The 18,949-nt window shown below is 54.5% G+C and overlaps 9 protein-coding genes across 13 annotated transcripts; 4 read left to right on the top strand and 5 right to left on the bottom strand.

The window, feature by feature from the left end:
- The first annotated feature begins 321 nt into the window (after window positions 1-321).
- On the top strand, window positions 322-2,229 carry H310_06359 (hypothetical protein). The gene is made up of 5 exons (XM_008871385.1): window positions 322-399; window positions 483-1,013; window positions 1,057-1,256; window positions 1,308-1,704; window positions 1,758-2,229. The coding sequence occupies exons 1-5, from the start codon at window positions 339-341 to the stop codon at window positions 2,156-2,158; spliced, it is 1,590 nt and encodes a 529-aa protein (XP_008869607.1). The 5' UTR covers window positions 322-338; the 3' UTR covers window positions 2,159-2,229.
- A 134-nt stretch (window positions 2,230-2,363) lies between these two features.
- On the bottom strand, window positions 2,364-3,717 carry H310_06358. Of its 2 annotated transcripts, XM_008871383.1 has the most exons (6): window positions 3,575-3,717; window positions 3,315-3,511; window positions 3,184-3,253; window positions 3,079-3,132; window positions 2,809-3,024; window positions 2,364-2,751 (listed from the first exon to the last, which is right to left on the bottom strand). In XM_008871383.1, exons 1-6 carry the CDS (start codon window positions 3,680-3,682, stop codon window positions 2,506-2,508), a joined length of 891 nt encoding a protein of 296 aa, XP_008869605.1. In that variant the 5' UTR covers window positions 3,683-3,717; the 3' UTR covers window positions 2,364-2,505. The 2 variants fall into 2 exon arrangements, with proteins under 2 accessions (XP_008869605.1, XP_008869606.1); XM_008871384.1 differs by having other exon boundaries at window positions 2,364-3,024.
- A 12-nt stretch (window positions 3,718-3,729) lies between these two features.
- On the bottom strand, window positions 3,730-5,218 carry H310_06357. Of its 2 annotated transcripts, XM_008871381.1 has the most exons (4): window positions 4,582-5,218; window positions 4,433-4,535; window positions 4,122-4,384; window positions 3,730-4,065 (listed from the first exon to the last, which is right to left on the bottom strand). In XM_008871381.1, exons 1-4 carry the CDS (start codon window positions 5,175-5,177, stop codon window positions 3,837-3,839), a joined length of 1,191 nt encoding a protein of 396 aa, XP_008869603.1. In that variant the 5' UTR covers window positions 5,178-5,218; the 3' UTR covers window positions 3,730-3,836. The 2 variants fall into 2 exon arrangements, with proteins under 2 accessions (XP_008869603.1, XP_008869604.1); XM_008871382.1 differs by having other exon boundaries at window positions 3,730-4,384.
- Window positions 5,219-5,427: 209 nt separating this feature from the next.
- On the bottom strand, window positions 5,428-8,601 carry H310_06355 (hypothetical protein). The gene has a single exon (XM_008871379.1). The coding sequence runs from the start codon at window positions 8,484-8,486 to the stop codon at window positions 6,054-6,056; it is 2,433 nt and encodes an 810-aa protein (XP_008869601.1). The 5' UTR covers window positions 8,487-8,601; the 3' UTR covers window positions 5,428-6,053.
- H310_06356 (hypothetical protein) lies at window positions 5,453-5,830 on the top strand (the record flags this gene model as incomplete). Its single annotated transcript, XM_008871380.1, has 1 exon — window positions 5,453-5,830. The coding sequence occupies one exon, from the start codon at window positions 5,453-5,455 to the stop codon at window positions 5,828-5,830; it is 378 nt and encodes a 125-aa protein (XP_008869602.1).
- A 1,097-nt stretch (window positions 8,602-9,698) lies between the features above and the next one.
- Window positions 9,699-13,669, bottom strand: H310_06354. 2 transcript variants are annotated; one of them, XM_008871378.1, is made up of 3 exons: window positions 10,146-13,666; window positions 9,845-10,088; window positions 9,712-9,801 (listed from the first exon to the last, which is right to left on the bottom strand). In XM_008871378.1, the coding sequence occupies exons 1-2, from the start codon at window positions 13,593-13,595 to the stop codon at window positions 9,921-9,923; spliced, it is 3,618 nt and encodes a 1,205-aa protein (XP_008869600.1). In that variant the 5' UTR covers window positions 13,596-13,666; the 3' UTR covers window positions 9,712-9,801; window positions 9,845-9,920. The 2 variants fall into 2 exon arrangements, with proteins under 2 accessions (XP_008869599.1, XP_008869600.1); XM_008871377.1 differs by having other exon boundaries at window positions 9,699-10,088; window positions 10,146-13,669.
- Window positions 13,670-14,535: 866 nt separating this feature from the next.
- Window positions 14,536-16,089, top strand: H310_06353 (the record flags this gene model as incomplete). Of its 2 annotated transcripts, XM_008871375.1 has the most annotated exons (4): window positions 14,536-14,927; window positions 14,977-15,230; window positions 15,295-15,456; window positions 15,501-16,089. In XM_008871375.1, the coding sequence occupies 4 exons, from the start codon at window positions 14,536-14,538 to the stop codon at window positions 15,893-15,895; spliced, it is 1,203 nt and encodes a 400-aa protein (XP_008869597.1). In that variant the 3' UTR covers window positions 15,896-16,089. The 2 variants fall into 2 exon arrangements, with proteins under 2 accessions (XP_008869597.1, XP_008869598.1); XM_008871376.1 differs by having other exon boundaries at window positions 15,295-16,089.
- A 126-nt stretch (window positions 16,090-16,215) lies between these two features.
- H310_06352 (hypothetical protein) lies at window positions 16,216-17,312 on the bottom strand. The gene has a single exon (XM_008871374.1). It carries the CDS (start codon window positions 17,189-17,191, stop codon window positions 16,868-16,870), a length of 324 nt encoding a protein of 107 aa, XP_008869596.1. The 5' UTR covers window positions 17,192-17,312; the 3' UTR covers window positions 16,216-16,867.
- A 35-nt stretch (window positions 17,313-17,347) lies between these two features.
- Window positions 17,348-18,856, top strand: H310_06351 (hypothetical protein). Its single transcript, XM_008871373.1, has 3 exons — window positions 17,348-17,870; window positions 17,929-18,249; window positions 18,300-18,856. The coding sequence occupies exons 1-3, from the start codon at window positions 17,367-17,369 to the stop codon at window positions 18,804-18,806; spliced, it is 1,332 nt and encodes a 443-aa protein (XP_008869595.1). The 5' UTR covers window positions 17,348-17,366; the 3' UTR covers window positions 18,807-18,856.
- Window positions 18,857-18,949: the final 93 nt, after the last annotated feature.

Genomic DNA, 18,949 nt, shown 5'->3' with positions numbered 1-18,949 from the left:
CATGGGAATACCAGTTCTCGTGTCGATCTTCTGCGCGTATGACAAGTTAGTTGGAGCACAGCAAGCAAACAAGTCCGTCAGGAGGAAGGCTGCAATCGTTGTATGTGTTGGTCCTGTCGAGTGCGACTGTTGTTCGATCAACTCATGCACTGAGAGGGGGTGGGTGGCGCAGGTGTCCTAGTCGCCTGGAGGTAGTCAGGTCTGCACGATGGAGCAGTGCACGGATTATGAGGTCATGATGGCACCGTGCGAGCCATGACGCCGTCTTGATGGGCCGATTCCAAAAGATCTCATTTGTATTCACCCGTTTTAGTCATTTTCGACCGCCATTTACGAAAATGCCACAACGGCGACAGGAGCAAGCGCCGCCGCCGAACCATCGCAAGCCTCTTCATGCAGGTGGGATGCAACTTACTCGCGAATGCAGAAGCATCGAGGTGGCGACGACTCTATTTATAATGTTCTCGTCGGTTCTTGTTCAGTTGGTTGTAACGCACGCGGTCCCGTCGTTGGACCATCCCGCTTGCCGCCGACGATGTCTCGACCGAACCAAGCAACGGCGCCCCGAGGTGTCGGCGAACAAAGCATCATGAAGCGGCGTCATCGTGAAGATGCACTTTCCACATACACTGGTATCGTGAAAGACCTGTCGCACATGAACGCTCGCGCGGACTGGGAAACGAAACTCCATGAAAAGGCGGGTGTCCGAGAAACGTTGACCGTGCTCAAGACGCTAAAGAACCAGGACGAGTCCAACTTGGCATCCCGTCGACTCAAACTGGCGTCTCTCATGAACGCAGAGTTGGAGACGTGGAAGCAAATGTGTCTGCACAACGTTGAGACCCCCGAGGAGCGCAAGCAGAAGATGATAGCTCGTGCGACCGAGCTGAAGACTCGACGCGAGGCCGCGCGGAAAAACTTTGTCGAAGCGAAGCGCCAACAGCAGTATCGCGAGAGCTGCGACGACAATCGCACGCTCGAGTCGGCGTTTATCTTGTCGCAAGTCGTGCAAGGTGCGTGTCGTCCATCGTGTTCGTCTCAGCCGCTCGTGTTTAGATCGCGAGAAGCAACTAGAAGAGCGGCGGCGTCTCCAGGAAGAAGAAAAAGCGTACGAAGCGAGCATGGCCGAGTTGTGGGCGCTGGACAAGGCAAAGAAGGATGCACGGGACAAAGCGGACCTCGATCGGATCGTGGCCAACAACCATGAAGTCAAGACGATTCTGGACGCCCAGGTGTCCCTCTTTCACGCGCGACAGGTACGTCAACTTGCTCGAGCTGGATCCAGTCGTGAGTCTCCATGGTCGTAGGCAGAAGAGGCGGCGATCAAGGAACAGGAGGATAAAGATCTCCTGGCAACCTGGAAGGTCCACGAGCAGATTGAAAACGAGCTCGACATGGAAATCAAGCGCAAGGCCGTTGCGCGCGCCATGGACGTGAAGAAATTCAACCAGACTCGAAGTGACCTGTCGGAGCGCGAGGCACGCCGCGAGCGCGAGTACGACTCGCAGCTCCTGCAGCTCGCATTGCGCCAAGAAGCAGAGGCCGAGGCGAGGGAGCGCGACCTCCAGGAAAAATTCAAGCGCGACCAGTTGGAGTATCAAGCGATGCTGCGAAAGCAAATGGCGACCGAAGCCGAAGACTTGAGCTACTTGGACGCGATTCGAAAAAAGATGGAGGACGAAGTATGGGCGAAGCGAGATGCTGGTACAACGGATGGGCTGCCGGACGCAATGAAATGTTCATCGTGGGTACTATAGAGCACCGCGCCGAGGACGAAGCCCGCGAAGAGCTTCTCGCGCAGGTTCTGCATTCTCGCCGGGACCAGATGGAGCGCAAGGAGCATCAGAAGGTGGCGGACGCGGCAGCTGACGCGGCGTACATGGCGCGGATGCAACAAGAGTCGGACGAAGCATTGCAAAAAGAACTTGCCGAACAAGAGAAGCGCAGGCTCGACGCCAAGCGAAACCAGGTCGAAGTCGTTGCGCAGCACCAGCAGGCCAAACTCCAGCAAGAAAAGCTGAAACAAGCCGACTTTCTCGAGATGAAGCGCATGGCACTCACGGAGAAGCAGCACAAGCAGAAACTCGCGCAGCTTGCGTCGCAGCAACCTGTGCTGAACTACCGAAGGAAGACGTCCGAGTGGTACTTTGACACGTAGTCGTTTGCAGCATCGCGCGCCCGTCCTTAGTGCTAGCCATTTTGCTTAATGCTAGCCATTTTGCATCTACTCGCGGGTCGATCTGGAATCGTTCCCATCGCGTGGTCGCTGCAGAGGAGCGAGCCGCTTGTAGTCACATCTCGGTCGCAAACCCACACGACGACGATTGTGTGGCACCAGCATCGCTCTACTTGCATGGGCTGTAGCAAAACTGTTCGTGTAAAAAAAGGCAGCGGCAAATGGGCGAATACGATCGTGGCCATGCATTGGGTACATCTACTTGAATTAGCCCAGGGAAGACGCCGTCATGGAGGCACGGCGATGGGTCGTCATTCTGTCATCGCCGCTCAATCGACATGGATGAGGCGGTTGCATTCGAGTCCCAGTTCGTGCAACGTCACGCGGCCTTTGCGTTGAATGTGCAGCGCGACGGCATTCATTTCGTCGTCCGAGAGAGTGATGAACTTGCCGCGGTCGTCCAAGATGCCCGAGAGACGCCCAGATGCCACGAGCTTCTCGATATGGTCCTTGACAGCCTCCGTGCGAAGCCCAAACTCGGCCGCGACCTCTTCCAGCACCACCACTTTCAGACTCTACCGTGTATTCAACACATACGAACGCGAGTTCGATCGATGCATGCGCCGCCTTACTTGGACGTACTCGGCAACCGCATGCAAGCGTTCGCTCTCGGCCGATTCGTCGTCAGCCATGTCGGCGTCGACGCCCGTGTCGTCGACTGACATAAACGCACGCCATCTTTCAAAGTCGGCTTTGGCTTTTACTTCTTGGCGAAGACGCATGGCCTCCAGTTCCGCTTCCCGAGCGTCTTCGTCGGCATCAGCAGCTTCCAATCTCTTGCGATGTGCCTAGAGGGGCAATGCTGCAGGAATGTTGACCGTGTGTGGTTGCATGGTTCGAACCTCTTCTTTCGCTTCACGCAGTCGCTTGACTTCTTCCCGTCGGGACGCTTCAAACTACGATTTAGCGCATGGATACGCAACATCATGGGGACCACATCCGTCAACCTTTCGCATGCGCTCGCGTTCTTGCCGCTTGAGCTCCTTCTGCATCGCCTTTCTGGACGTGCCCGCAACCCTGGTCGAATGCAATGATTATTTCATGAAAACTCAAGTACCAACGTATGGATGGGCCGTACCGTGGGCCGCCGCCATCTTCTTCTTCCTCACCTTCGAAGTTTTCAGCATGTTCTGCTTGCATGTCTTGCTCTCTCTGTTCTGCACGCTCGTTCACAGCTGCAACACCTTGACGTCGACGGCGCAATGCACGAAGCTCGCCGCGATTAAGCTGGCGCGCATTTGCCGCCGCTGCGCCTGCCGGACGATGATTCGAGTCCTATGGCGTCAGGTGCATGTGGGGCTTCAAGAAATACGCAAACGACCATCGAATATGACTTACAGTCGGCTCGGGCGCGCTGCGGAAGTACCCCACAAGGTATAGCGTTATGCCAAAGGTCGTGACGAGGCCGATGACGGCGATCGCGAGCAAGACCGCGTCAGTGTTCATCTTGATGTGTCGGATTCAGTTTGAGCATGGACGAAGCTTATATTGGATTGGCTAAAAATATGCATCAACGACACTAATTGTCGTCTTTTGAACAACAGTAATTGGCTCAAAACGTGGAAACACCGTTAATTGGACAAAATGATCTCTGCGCCTCTCAAGGAAGAAGGTTCAGAGCTCTAGCCGATGCAATGAACGCTTCCACGCAGCAGTTGACGTCGTCCGTGGTGTGTGCGGCCGAAATCTGGACGCGAATGCGGGCTTTTCCCTTGGGCACGACCGGGAAACTGAATCCAATGACGTAGATTCCGTGCTTGAGCATCTCGTCGGCCAAGACGGACGCAAGACGGGCGTCGCCCACCATGACGGCCACAATCGGATGATCCCTACAAATCCCATCACAAGCATGAGCACCCTGCACGAGCTGGCTCATAGTGCACACCGTTGACCAGTCAAGGTGAATCCCGCCTTCGTCATGGCGTCGCGAAATTGATGGGTGTTGCGGCGAATCGTATCAACATATTCGGACGTTCGAGTCAGCAGCTCAAAGACTTTGAGCGATGCGCCGACAACAGCCGGGGCAACCGAGTTCGAAAACAAATACGGCCGAGCTCGTTGACGAAGGATATCGATGACGGCTTGGCGACCCGTCGTGTAGCCGCCAGTTCCGCCACCCAACGCCTTGCCCAACGTCGAGTTGATGATCTATCGAGAGCGTCAAGTCGATTCATTCCACGCGTATCTCTGACGAACATCGATGCGGCCACGGACGCCGCAGTATTCGTCGCTCCCACGACCGGTAGGTCCAAAGAAGCCCGTCGCGTGGCACTCGTCGATGAATACTTGCGCGTTGTACCTACAAGGCAAAGTTGGCGATGCATGCGCCATGCAAAAATGGATACTTGTCCGCAAGATCGCAAATGCCTTTGAGTGGTGCGACATCGCCGTCCATGCTGAATGCGCCGTCGGTTGCGATGAGGCGCGTACGGCAATGTTGTGTCGCCTGGAGCTTTTCTTCGAGATCCGCTAAGTCCATGTGCTTGAAGCGATGGCGCTCGGCCTTGCATAGACGGATGCCGTCAATGATGGATGCGTGGTTGAGCTCGTCCGAGATGACGGCGTCCTCGTTGTTCAAGATCGCTTCAAACAAACCCGCGTTCGCGTCAAAGCACGACGGAAACAAGATCGTGTCGTCGGTCCCGTGGAACTCGGAAATCTTGCGCTCCAATTCTTTATGGATGTCTTGCGTCCCGCAGATGAATCGCACCGAACTGAGACCAAATCCATGCGAGTCCAACGTTGCTTTGGCAGCTTCGACGACTTCGGGGTGGTTGGCCAGGCCCAAGTAATTGTTCGCGCAAAAGTTCAGCACGGGCTGCGCGGCGACAGTGATCGTAGGTCCCTGCGCCGACGTGATCACGCGCTCCTTCTTGAATGTTCCCGCGGCTTCGATGTCCGCAAGTTCCTTTGTCAAGCGGCCCGTCAAGTTGTTGCTCATTGTAGCGCCGTCAGGTCCCGTGATGGTTTGGCCCACCTGGCTTTCAAACATTTGTCCCAAGGAATGCCCCATGTATTTAAATACACGGGTCAATGTATTCGAGTAAACCACTATAGATATTTCAAGTGAACCTACAGGTCGGAGCTCCCAAAAGCAGGCCATTTTTCCATCACGTATTGTGAAATATCACGAAAACTCGACTAGAATATGGTCGCTATTTGTTTGTCCCAGTGGCGTCCGTCACGGTGGCATTTACTTTATTTGTCTGGCTGGCCATGGCGCTGCGTTTGGCGACGGAAAAGCTGGGGGGGTCGAACCCGGCTGTGACGCTGTACCGACAGATCACGAAGCAAGTGCCGCGCGTGCTGACTCTGTATGACATCAGCATGGAGCCGTCGGAGGCACGCTTGGCTGTGCAAGCGTTCTTCCGCAAGAACGCCGACGTGAAGGACCCGCGCGTGGTCGACATGCTTATCACGAAGGCCGGCATGGAACTGGAAGAGACGTTGATGCAGTGGAAACAAAAGGCGCACTTGGAAACGTTGTTGGACAGCGGCGTCAAGCTCATGAACAACAAGCCCAAGGTGTACGACGACTACGAGGAAGGGTTGGAGAACTTTTTTGCGGGCATCGAAACGGACGAAGAGGATTAGTCGACGCGCCCTCCCTCGTGTGCATCCACGCGCACAGGACCGTCATAAACAATGCATCCCATTTTCGTTTCAATCGAGTGTCGCCGCGACGCACACTTGACATACACACTGCATGTTGATGGTGGGTTTCGTGCTCTCCCCGACCTCTCGAGCTCGTCTACTAGGACGCCTACACAACCCGACGTCGTACAATCCTGGATGCGGCTTGCCTTGGTCACGGTGTTCACTTGGGGGCGTACTGGTGGTGATGCACCGGCGTCGTCGCCATCGATACCTTGACCTGGGTCGCATACGCTTTGTTGAGGAGTTCCTGCATCGTGTTGGCGGCTCGTTTCAAGTCCAGGTCCTCGTCGAGCGCCTGCGAGTACGTGGCTGTGGTGCTCCCGCCGACGTCCGAGAGCGGGTTCGCCGACAGCGTCGTCGTCTGGTTCGTGTACTTGGCCGTGTTGTTTTCAATCCCCCTCAGCGCTAAGTTGGCCAAGTTTTGCAAAAAGTAGAGTTGGTCGCCGGTCAGTTCCTTCCGAGCGACGTGGTCCGCGACCGAGAACGACCCGACGACCATGCCGTCCGACGTCACGAGCGGTATCCCGACGTAGAAATGGATAATCCCGTCCACGACCAACGGGTTTTCCGCGAACCGCGCGTCCTGCGTCGCATCGAGAACGATTGTTGGCGTCGTGCTCATGATCGTGTGCGCGTCAAACAAAATGTTTCGCGATACCTCGCGCTTCCCGAGGCCGAGCTTGGCCAGCATGAACCCTGTCTTGTCGCCGATCACACAAATCGCTGCGATCGAGCAGCTCAGCGTCGTCGATGCCACATCGACCATGTCCTGGAACTGGTTGTCTGGGTCCATGAGGTACAAGCTGCGCACTTTGAGCAGGCGCGCAGCTTCGTTGCGCGGCATCGGCGCCTTGGGCCAGTCCTGGCGCAGCGAGTAGCTCAGCGCGTACGTGTAGATCGAGTTCTCCTTGATGACAGCATTGGACGGCAGAGCAGTGGTAGACGAAGACGAGATCGTGAGCAACGGCGGCGTCAGGCTCGGACTTGACGATGGCGGCGGCGCGACGAGCGTCGATGGCAGCGTCTGGACGTCGATTTGATCGAGCAAGATCAGGTCCGACGACGGCTGGGGTTTGGGCGTGGATGACGTCGATGGTCCGTAGCGCACTTGGGACACTCCAGAAGACGCGGCGGACGAGTTGCTCGGCGATCCGGCGTAATGCGGCTGGAGAACAATCTTCGGTGACGCCTGTCGCGAGTTGGGGGTCTCTGTATCTTCCAAGATGACGTTCTTGTGCTTCTGGTAAGCGCCCTCTGTGTAGTCGAGGCCGCACGCGCTGTCCGCCGAAGAGACGGAGCTGCTGCCCCCGCCGTTGAAGAGTGAGTTGCTCGAACTGGACGACGTCATGGCACGGATTTTATGGTTGGGTTGGACAAAGCCGTTGCTGCTTGTGCTCGAGTTGCGCGTGCTGATGGACATAACGCTCGACGCGCTCGAGCACTGGAGGCAGATGCGAACGTCTTTGTTTACCCCGTTCTGGCGCACCGACTTCATCTGGGAGCATTTGCCACACACAACGTCGCCACAGACGCGGCAGTGGTGCTTCCGTCGCATCAACGTGAATTTTGTGAGACAAATGAAGCAGCAATACCCGTCCTTTGTAAACTCGTGGCGCGCCAGCAACGTTTGCTCCGACAAGTGTTTGGTCATGAGCGTCGCCGAGATCTCGGACACGCACAGGAGGAGCCTGGTCATCCACGACTTGGTCAAGTTGCTCACAGTGGATCGACCGGGATGGGACTCGGACAAGTAGAACGACACCTTGAGCGAGTCGTTCGTGACGCTGTCCTCAATTACGAAACCGCACCGCCGAAACTTGAGGCGCACGACGTTCTGCGACTCGGGTAGGGGCCCGCATCCGTCGAATTCGATGCTTTCCCAGATGCTCGCGCCGACGTACGAGTTGCTCGTGCTGCCGTGGGGATCGGTGTCGAGACTCGATTCGCGGCCAAAGCAGTCGCCGTACTTGAGGAAGACGTAGTCACGATGAGGCATGTGCGACTTGGAACTCCGAAGGGCCATCCAGTTGACGGTCAAACTCTCGTTGGGACGAGTAATGTCCTTGGGAGAAGCGTACAGCACGGCACCGTCAAGGAAGAGCGAGCCAAAGATGTCTCCCATCGTGTCGCGGAAGCTGTTGGTGGTCGCCATGTCCATGAGGTTCATCACGTCGTGGATGCTGGCTTTGGGGGTCAAGACGACGGCCTTCATCGTGTAGAATTCTTGCTCAGCCAGTTCATAGAGCTGAACTCCCTTTTGTTCTTTGACAGGCGTCATGTCAAACTCGGAAATGAGCGCGTCTGCGCGGGACTGACCGAGATACCGCAGATCGCGCTCGATGTCTTCAGTGATCTTGATACGAAACATTTTCTCGACCATCGGGAATAAATACAAAGCGCTGCTGCCGTCGGCGGAATTGCCGTTGCCAGAGCCGTACGAATTGGAAGAACTCACGCTCATGTGGGAGGAAGGGGCGTTGCCTGGTTGAGAATTCGATCGGCCACGAGCGTCGGGGCCGTGCTTGGTGGTACCTGTCGTGGGCTGCTTCGTCTGCACCTCCTTTTGGTAGTTGAGCGAGTCGGTGTAGTACATATACCGCCGCGGAAGTGTCTCTGTCGCACGCTCTCTCGCTCGCTCCTGGCGCCTGCGTCCTTCAGCGGATGGATGCGATTGAGGAAACAACTGGGCACGAGTCAGTTGGTTCTGGTCGGTAAAGCAACTCAGTGGGTTACTATAGTAGCCAAATATGGCGAGTTCTTTCTTCCATGTGATTGGTTATAACTTTTATTTTCAACCAATCCCATCAAGGACACCCGATGTGTAGCAATCGGATTGGCTCCTGTATTGCCACACGGCCTCGTGTAGACAAAATGTCTTGTCGGGAGGCCTCTACACCCACAGGATGGACCATGGTCGCGTCCGTCGCGGTGCATTCTGCGCGCGAGGTGGATGAGGAGGTGGAGAACCGGCGGGACGACGTGGGTGTAGACAGGCAAGTTGTTGGGACTGCGATGCGGTACATCATTGCCCCCATGTGTTTGTCCACTTCGCTCCGCGGTTGGCATAGTAGTATTACTAAGTGCGGCCGTTCGGCAAGGGATGTCAGCGGCGGCGCAGGGACCCCGGAGTGAGTGGGATAGGTGGGAATATCTATCGACGTCGTTTCGACGCGATGTTGGAGGCGGGTCCCGCGGTGTGTATGTCCGTGGAGGAGAAGCGGTGCGAGGTGCGGCGATTCTTGTGAGCATGTTACACGCCCCGGCACACACACCCGACCTGAGTCCCGTTGGGCGGCAGAGGAGACAACGTGTCCATCGACAACAGTGGCTCCAGACGAGGTTTGTGTACCGTCAACGGCCGCGCCAGCTTCATGGGCTAGTGATCACCTTGATTCCCGTCGTGGCTACGCAGGGCTGACGTCGACTGGACACTGTGCGAGGGCGAAATCACATCATGGACGGAGGTGGCCATGCCGAGCCAGAACCTTCGTCTTGGTGAACGTTTAAAAGTCGCGGGGTGATGATGATCAACGTGTTCACCGTGATGGGTAATATCGCTCGCGGTTGTGTGGGGCAGATGGGACCAATGTCGACGTCTGTGCCATGTGCGCCATGTATCTCACGTGTTACATGCTGGCTCCTTTCCACGTGTCCTACGCGTACTAGGTGGCGTCGTAGTGCGGGCTAACTTGGAGAGAACACCATCGCGACTAGGATGGTCAACGAGAAATCGTCGAGGCGTCTGTGCCCAAGGTCGAGCCAAGTCGTTCGTGCGTTCTCCTATGGGTGCCAAGGCATCATCTCCCTTTGACAACAGACTCGGTCGTTATCAGGCTCAATGGCACCCAACGACACCAATGCCCCGCTCCCCTCGTCGCCCTCGGGTACGTCTGGTTTCGCTTGTGTACCTGCATTACGTTAACTGTGCCTGTTGCCATAGAAGGTACACACATGTATCACCGCTGCACAGAGTCGACTGCGATCGAGGGAGTCAATTTCGTGCTTTATGGGAGATTGGCCATACACGTCATTGTTGGCTTTCCACGGCCTCTTCATCGGCCATAATGTCAGCTATGAAGTCGAGAGACTCCTCCTTGGTCATGGGCTGGATGTTGCTGATCTTGTTTTGGTGGCTGATGCCATAGAATTGGTCCGCGACCATGACGAGTTCAGGTCGAAACGTCGACGTGATAAACTACATCCCACACCGTGATGAGCCTGGCGAAGCCTCGACGACTGACACGTGAAATACCTGTGCTGGGTTTTCTTCTGAGTGGGCTTGGCGCTGAATCAAGGCAGCAACGGCCGCCCGATGCGTCGAGTCGAGCGCTTGATCAATTTCATCGAACAAATAAAACGGGGCCGGGTCGCATCGTTGAATGGCGAAGATAAATGCCAGCGCGACGAGCGCCTTTTGCCCCCCCGATAGCTGACTCATCAAGTACGCGTCGCCTTCACCACGGAAGTTGACCTTGATTTGGACCCCCACAAACGAGGACGTGTCCGTTTCGTTGTCCGTGTCCTCTCCTCGCAGGATTACCATCTTGCCTTCGCCCGTTGGCACGAGTTCTCGAAACACTTGAGTAAAGTGATGACTCACACCCTTGAACGTGCGCAGTATCGCTTCGTCTTTGCGGCGGTCGAGGACCTCGATCAGCTCTTTAATGGACTCGTCGCCCATATCCAGTTCTTCTTTTCGGGACATCAACGTCTCGCGCTGCTCGGAAAAGTTGACATACTGGTCCAACGCTTTCTTGTTCACATGGGCAAAGCTTTTGAGCTTTTCCGTACATTTGGTAAAACGTGTTGAGATTTCTTTGTGGGAGCACGCCTTGAACTTGTCAAGTTCGGAAGTTGGTAGCGTCCCGAGTTCCCGAATGTCACGCATCGCGGCTTCGCGTCTCTGGAGCAACCGCCGGCGTTTCGTTAATATGCGATCAGCCTTGCTCGATTCTTCCGCCACGAGTTGTTTCACGTTAGCAAGATCCTGTCGGTGCTTCTCGAGAGCTTGACTCTCCTGCAGCAACTGATGCTCCAACCGCCGCGCCTTGCCTTCCAATTCTTTCCACTGCGTGTCGTGGCGCTCAACCGCGCGGGTCGCGTCACGCAAATCCACCGCCTTCATTTCCACCAACGATTTTCGTTCTGTGGCATGCAAAGACCACACACTGGATATTTCAATTTGGCCTTGGATTTCCTTGGCACGGCGTTGCAAGTTGTCATGGAGGATCGTCTCGAGATTGGACTTTTTGCTTCGCACAGTTTCCAGCTCTTGGCGCTGGCGACGTTCCGTAGTCTTCAACTCGGCGATCATGGTGTGGAGAGCTTCGAGGCGGTGAGAGTCAACAGCCGACAGCGAATCTTCCATCGGCTGGCCCAACTCTGCCTCTAGCACTTCTCGCTTAGCCTGCAAGTCAGCGATGACTTGAGTCCACGTTTGCAGCATCTCGTGCTTTTCGTCCATGTTGGTTGTATCTTTTGCAATTTGCAGTTCCAGCCGTTCGTTGTCCTTTTGTAATTGCGCGTACGACTCGAGTGCATGTTGCTTTTCAGCGTCTTGCTTTTGAATCTCTCCCATGATACTCGACACGTGTTGATCGGCTAGTTGGGCGGCATACCGGACCTTCTTGGCTTCCTTCTTCACGGCTTCAAGTTCCTTCTCAGCCCGTTTCACTTCCATTTGAGCGCGCGATCGCGACCGTTGCGGGTCTTTGTACCCGCCGTTCAACCCGCCACGACGGTGGACCATGTCGCCGTCCAATGTCAAGCAATCCATGTCGGTGCGCTCGGCGTACTCGGCACACGTGTCCAAGTCACGACACAACAATTTTTTGCCAAATGCTGTCAAGACAGCCTTGCGGATGTCTCGGCCGAAGTTGAGCTTGTCTATCAACGGCACCACGTCGTCATTTGACAAGTACTGTTCGTTCTCGTTGACTTTGAGCCGATTCAGAGGCAAAAATGTGACGCGGCCGAGGTTGTTCCGCTCGAGTTCGCGCATAATCTTGGTCGCTGTGTCGTCCGTGTCGACGACTACATGGAAAAACGAACCACCAGCAGCTTCGTCCACGGCAATACAGAAACGCTCGTCCACAGGCTCCACCAGTTCGATGAGCGGGCCATAGATGCCTCGGAACTTACCCGTGTCACGCCACTCACAGACAACATCGAGGCCACGACGGACGTCGTATGCCATAGTAGATTGCAGAACAGATTCACTCTTGGCGAGTTGATCTGTAAGCCGCTTGACCTCGTGGTTAATTGCATCTTCTTCGCGCCAACGATCTTTGCGAGTTTCGGACATCGTATTGCGCTTTTCCTTGAGTTCTTTCAACGAGTGGGCAAATTCCTCCAACTCGGCGCGATGGTTCGCCATCATGTTGGTTTGGTTGTTGAGCTCGTGTTGCGCATAACTGATCTGGCGCTCGGACGTGGCAATCGACTGCCGGAATGACGCGCACTCATTTTCCTTGCGCTTCATGAGAGTTGCGATTTCCTTGATTTCTGACGCCAAAAACGCATCGCGCTCGTTCTGACTCTTGAACTGCGACTTGCGCCCTTTCTTCGTTACCAGCGCGTCTGCCTCAAGAGTACTCGTAGCGAGCTGTTGTTTCGTTTCATTCAACTTGCTCGTCAACGCTTCAAATTTTGGGATCCACTGAGACGACAATTCGGATTCAATCTCATGAACTTGGCTTTGAATCGTGTGCAGTTCCTTCGAGAGCGACTCGCTCGTGGTGGCGTCGAGAGCAACGCCCTCCGTCAATTCTTTCACTTCCATCTCCAACGCGTACTTGGCCTTGATCAGTTCACTGCGTTCCGCCTCCATCCTGGCCTTTTCTCTGTTGAGCGTTTCGATGCCTTCGCTAGTTCGGTGGCTTGCCTTGCTCGCTTGCTTGATTAGGTCGGCCAGCTCGCGTTCCCTCGCATGCAACTCGTTGGAAACGTTGGATTCTTCGATGCGGCTGCGTTCAATGGCTTCAAGATCCATGCGCACACTCTGTAGTTCCTTCTCGTGCATCATGTACTCGAGCGCTCGTTTTTCCTTGTCCAAGTCTTGGTATTCCTTCAGTTCGTCTTTTTCCTCCTCGAGTTCGTTGAGGCGGCCTTCTATATACGAGATAACTTCCAGGATCTTTTCGCGACGACCTTGAGATTCTTGAATAATCTTGAGCGACTCAACGCGACGATCTTCGTACACTTTTGTGCCGGCAACGTCCTTGAGCAACTCAAGGCGTTCTCTGTCCTTCATGAGTGCTAACGCATTCACTTTCCCTTGTTGCACGATGTAATATGGATTCGAGCGCGAGAAACCTGCGCTTTCCAGAAGGTGATTCACGTCTTGTTTTGTGATGTGCTTGCGGTTTAAGAAAAACTCGTCTTTCTTGACCCCAATTGTACGACGGAGGACAACATCTTCCGTGTCCAGCGGCAATCGCCCGTCGCGGTTGCAGAACGTGATTTCCACGTACGCACTCATAACATGTTTGCCTGACCCTTCATGAAGCAGCGCCTGTCGTTCTTCCTGACGCAAGTTGGAGAAGCGTTCCGTCAGCAATCCAAACCGAATTGCATCAAACATGTTGCTCTTCCCAGTCCCGTTTCGGCCAATGACGACATTCTGCCCCTTTGAGAAGCTCTCGACAATCGCTTCTTCCTTGTAGCTTCGGAATCCACACACCACAACGCTCTTGATGTGCATCTTCCCGCGCCGCTCTCTCCGGTTCGACTCGCGCTACCTTCTTTCCTGCGCTCTCAGGTTGCAACACGGAGATCCTTCCACACTTAGTATTTCTTGGCGCCAAAGCGAAGAACAAGCAATTCGTATAAGCGAAAAAACTTGTAACAGTTAATATTTGGGTTGTATCGAAATGTTCCTGTGGCAGTTGAACGATGGACGATCCACTCCACGTCGATTCATCGAGACGTAATGGCGGATGGATTAAGGTACGCACGAAGGACGAAAGCTCGTTTAAGCGATAGAGGATGGTGTTTTGCGTCGCATTGGACGTATACGGTCATAGGCGGCAATGATGGGTCAAATGCTAAAGGCCGAGAAAGCGACGCAATCGCGCACGAGCTGATTGAACAGCTCGACTTCTGACTTTCTCGCTTACGAACGACATAGACCAAGAACTCTTTTGGTATGTCCAAGGTAGTGTTCATACGCGCAATAAGCGATCGCCACATGTGCGATCCTCCAACGTTTGTGGATGAGCGCGAAGGCACCATGTCCTGGCGTTTGCGTAGCTAATATCATGGGATCGTTCGAACCATGCCGTCCTTGTGAGCATTCACCTCGTTTTGACCTGCATTGTTCACGGCGCCTCTTGACAACACACTCTGAATGCAATGGTGGAGAATCCGTTCCTTGTGATGCGAGCGCTGCCCAGCCATGACAATCAGCATGTCGAGTCGATTTCGTCTCCACTTACATGTGGGCATTGTTCACGTACTCCTTCGAGCTTGCATCCGCCCAGACACGCCACGTGCAGCAGATGCTAGAGAGCAATGCATGAACTTGCACAAAGATCATGGGTGCGCATGTTGCCTCCGATGACAGCACCGATATCCGCCCCAACGAGAAGGGGACTATTCTGATTGGCCAAAATCGCGTTGGAAATTCGAAATGCATTCTCAAAATGTCGTTGTGGGATCTGCCGCTCGTCACGTCCGTGGCGTTCCATCCCCGCTCCCATGCCAAGAACTCGTTGCTTCCATCGAACGCCACCGATGGCACGTTTGCTTCTCCCGCAGTTTCGCTGGGCTACCGCTTCTACCGACCGTCACCGACGTACGGAGCAGTCGTATTGCTTTTCCATGGCAATGCAGAGATTGCTCCAGATTATGCTGCAGCGTCGTCAGTATTGGCATCTCAAGCTATCCCGACAGCCTTGCTGGTCGTGGACTACAGGGGATATGGATGGAGCTCTAGCGAACCGAGCCTGTCAAGCCTCCTCGGAGATGCAGAGCTCGTGGCAAGTCAACTTGACTCGGTTCTCACCTCAAACGTGCCCGTCGTCTTGTTTGGCAGGTCCATGGAGTCCATCCTTTCAATTTTTCACAGTAAACGTCATGAGTAGATCCATTGGGTCACAGTGTGCAATTCACTTGGCGAAAAAATTCCCATCCAAGTTTCATGGCCTGATCATCGAGAGCGGCTTCCATTCCATCTTGCAACTTCCTATGGTTAATCAAATGGCCATGATGCTCCCAGGCGGAGCTGGCATGCTTCAAATGCTACCAGAGCTCTTTCACTCACTCGACAAAATGACTCAATTACCCGCGACGACATCTGTGCTTATCATCCACGGTGAGGACGACGAGATTGCCCCAGGTACAATTTTTGTGCACATGGAAGATGTGCAACGTTTTCACCGCTTCAATTCCGTGCTATCCAGTGAGCCAAGGCAAAGAATTGTATGCCGCTTGTGGAACAACCAAGAAGACCCTGAAAGTGTTCCCTAATGCAGGTCACAACGATCTCGTCCTGCGACACCATGCACCGTACTACGATGCTATTCGTGCTCTCATTCAAGAAGCTATAGCGAATGCCTCGTCAGGTAACTCATGGAGACACCTCAACTCTTCATGGCCCTTGGTGTAGCTGGCAACGATCAAGACGTAATCAAGATAATGGACGCGTTGTCGTCCAAGGAATTCGACGAGGTGCTGGCACTTGGGGCTCAAGTCTTGCAATCAGACCGTCTACAACTTGAAAGCCAGTGCCAAGTGTTGGAGTACATGGCAAAAGCATCTTGGCATGCCCGCGACTGGCAAGGCGTCGTCAAGTACACAACGCGGCTGCTGAACCGACGTCCCGAGCATATCAATGGGTTGTGCTTGCGAGCAAAAGCATTCGCCGAGATGAACGACTTGGACTCGATGCGGGACGACGTGCTTGGACTCAGCGAACTCCTTGTTGGAACCGACGCAGGAAAGTCGACGGAAGCGTCCATTGCTATGGCGTTGTTGGCAATTCACTCGTGGACAGTGCAATAATACATGATGCCACTCTCCACGTCATTGAGTGTCGAGAACAACGAATCACCAATTCGGGCACAAGTTCAACTACGCAGCGCATGCATGCTGGTGTGATGGCCACTGAGTGTTGAATACGCAGCTTGCTCTCAGTCCCAAATACATCGTCGACGTGGGATATTGTCGCGGCGAAGGAGTGCCTTGTAGGCCCATTTCCTAGCGATGGATCGGTTTCATTTTTACAGCAGGCACGGTTTTCCGGATACATACATTGGTTATCCGTATGGATGGCAGTTTCGAGGAGAATGGCAACGCACTCGCCACAATTCCTTCTTCGTCATCTCGGATGAGATTCTTGGTGCTTCACTACGCGGCCATCGCTTTCGTCATGTCAACAGCTACCGCCATCCTTGTGCAGTCTGGCTCAGACGTCGGAATTTCGTCAACTACGTCAAGCGGAGTACAAGTGTGTGTTGCCCTTCAGTTGATACCGTCAACGGATGTGTCCAACGGCGTGTCCGTGTTCTCGGACCAGACATGTGAACGAGATGCCACGAACTGCGTGCCGCAGACGTATTGCCGCAAGTGCAAGCTGTTCGACACAGAAATTTCATCCACATTCAACCCTTGTCCTGCCAGCGTGTACCCCGTCGTAGCGCCGACATCTCAGGTCAATTGCCCGTCGTACTTGTACCCAGAGGAACCATCCACGGGTATTTCTGCCATTTACGATTCGCAATGCCCTGTTTATGGAGGCAAGGGTTGCTTGTCGACTGGAGTAGCCTGTCGACGCTGCCTCGTGAATGCCTCCAGTGGACTGGACTATCACCCGTGCGATTTGAACACTTGTCTCCCATCCGCGGTCGTGACCCTTAAAGGCACCGTGGGAATCTTGGATCGTCGGTGCAACGACGCGGGTACTTCCACATTAGTGGGCTGCATTCCATTCACTTCGTGTCGGTTGTGTCGCCTGGACAAGAACGAAGACAATGCTTACTTAACCAGCTGTGCCACCTTGCTTTGGCCACCTTCCACTAACGGGGACAGCCACAATGCTGACGTGACTGTTGCTTCCCCCGCCGATGCCATCACTGACATGTCGATTTCATGGCCCAATATGGATGTAAACTTGACGTCCCTGACCGCTGCGCTGCAGTCGTTCTCGATAGACATGGGGCAGCATGTGTTGGGCAAGACCATGGCGAACAGTGCCGTCATCTCAGCCGTCCTGGCCATAGTCCTCGTGTTACTTGGTATCTTTGCCATTGTCGTGTACGTGAAATGCTTTCGTGTGAAGGCCGTCACGACGATGCCCATTGTCTCCAAGCCGAAAGCGCCCGGCAATACGCAACGGCAGCTTCAAGACTGTAACCCAGAGCTCACCGTCGTCGTGTAGTTTCCTCAGCTGGTTTGGATATCGAATGTTATTATCCGGATGCCTATGTAACCGTCAGAGACGTTTCATACCCAAATTTCACGCGCAACCCTGCCGATGGGTCAACGGGCATCGTCGCCGGCGGCGGTCTCTACCGAAGCGTTCGGTATCGTACCGTCCGCACCACGAAAAAGCATTGGAGGTGGCAGACGAATCCAACAGTCTGCACAGGACGTCGACCCTCCGTCGCGCAAGGAGCGACTGGCGGTGTGCGCACCGCTGTTGTCTGAGATTCGGTCATGGCTATTCGTCGCTGGTCACAGAGTTCAATGGCCGCAGCAGCCGCATTGCTTGGTCAATTTGGCGTCCGAAGTACCATTCGAACCCGTGAACCCACCACCAGCGAACATTCGACATGTATTGACTTTGGCATTGCGGGACGGCGCGACGCAAGAAATCGTGCCATTCCTTCCCCGTGTTTTGGATGCAGTTCAAACGGCGAGATCAGCAAAGGACAACATTATCGTGTTGTGCCAACAAGGCGTGAGTAGATCGTGCGCAACCGCCATTGCAATCCTCATGTGCCGGGAATCTCTGTCGTACGAACAGGCATTTGCCCAGGTAAGGAGGTTTCCTTCAACAATTCTCGTCCATTGCATCACCATCGTGTCGGATTCAGGTGAAAGCAGCACGCGATGTATGCAGCCCAAACGCAGGGTTCATCTGCCAACTCATGGAACTGCATGCCCAACGCCTAGACCCCGCCAAGCGACCTCAAGTGTTCCGATATGTGCCTCACGCACTGCACGACCTCACCACCAAGGTCCTCAAACCTTGCTGGTTCTCCCCGCACACTAGAATCCATGCCCCTCCTTCGCACGTCCAACGCCGATCCAGCTGCATTTACCTCTACCCTGTCGATTCTTTGATGGCGTATCTGTGGCGCGGACAAGATGCCAAGGAAGCCGATGTGGCTTTAGCTACACAAGACTTTCACAAGGTACATGAGTGCGCGATCACGTTGCTTGCTCAGGTCTGATGGAGTTGCAGTGGTATCTCCACTTGTGGAGTGAACCAAACCTGCCGAACATTGTAGTGCAGTGGGAGGGCCGAGAAAGCACGGCGTTCTTGGCTTGGATACAGTCATCAAGATCGGAAGGCGCCATCCTAGTCGACTATGATGATGTGGCGTGGAGTACGCCTTCTCTTGTACACCAAGACGAGGACACAACGGCTTCGGCAGGTTCGTCACTGCATCCGTTGCCCTCGAACGCGAAACCTCAATTTCGGGTGATGGAATCCGTGGACGATGAATCGTGGGAGCTGTTGCGCGACTACGACAGCAGCGACCTGTTGCCGCATCTCGTGGGTTGGTTACATGTCCCCGGCGACTGCGATTATATCTGGATCGGGGACGCGTGCGACAGCAATTGGACGGACGAGGACCTGGTGGAAAGGGTGCAGCGCGACGCTTCCGTCTCGGCCGGTCCTGTCAAAGTCGTTCGGGGCAAGGAGGAGTCGGACGAGTTTTGGACAGCATTTGAACTAGGGTATTGATCAAGGTCACGTTTTGATTGGTTAAAATGTACTATATAAAACGGTATGATTGGTCAATAAGAAGTAATTATCGGTTTTTATCCAACCAATGCTACTCATTTCCAGGCTTGCATGGCGGTTTCTGATTGGAATGACCACCCTTC

This window comes from Aphanomyces invadans (assembly GCF_000520115.1).
Source record: "Aphanomyces invadans strain NJM9701 unplaced genomic scaffold supercont1.11, whole genome shotgun sequence".
NCBI lineage: Eukaryota > Oomycota > Saprolegniomycetes > Saprolegniales > Verrucalvaceae > Aphanomyces > Aphanomyces invadans.
This window is presented reverse-complemented; position numbering and strand designations above follow the sequence as displayed.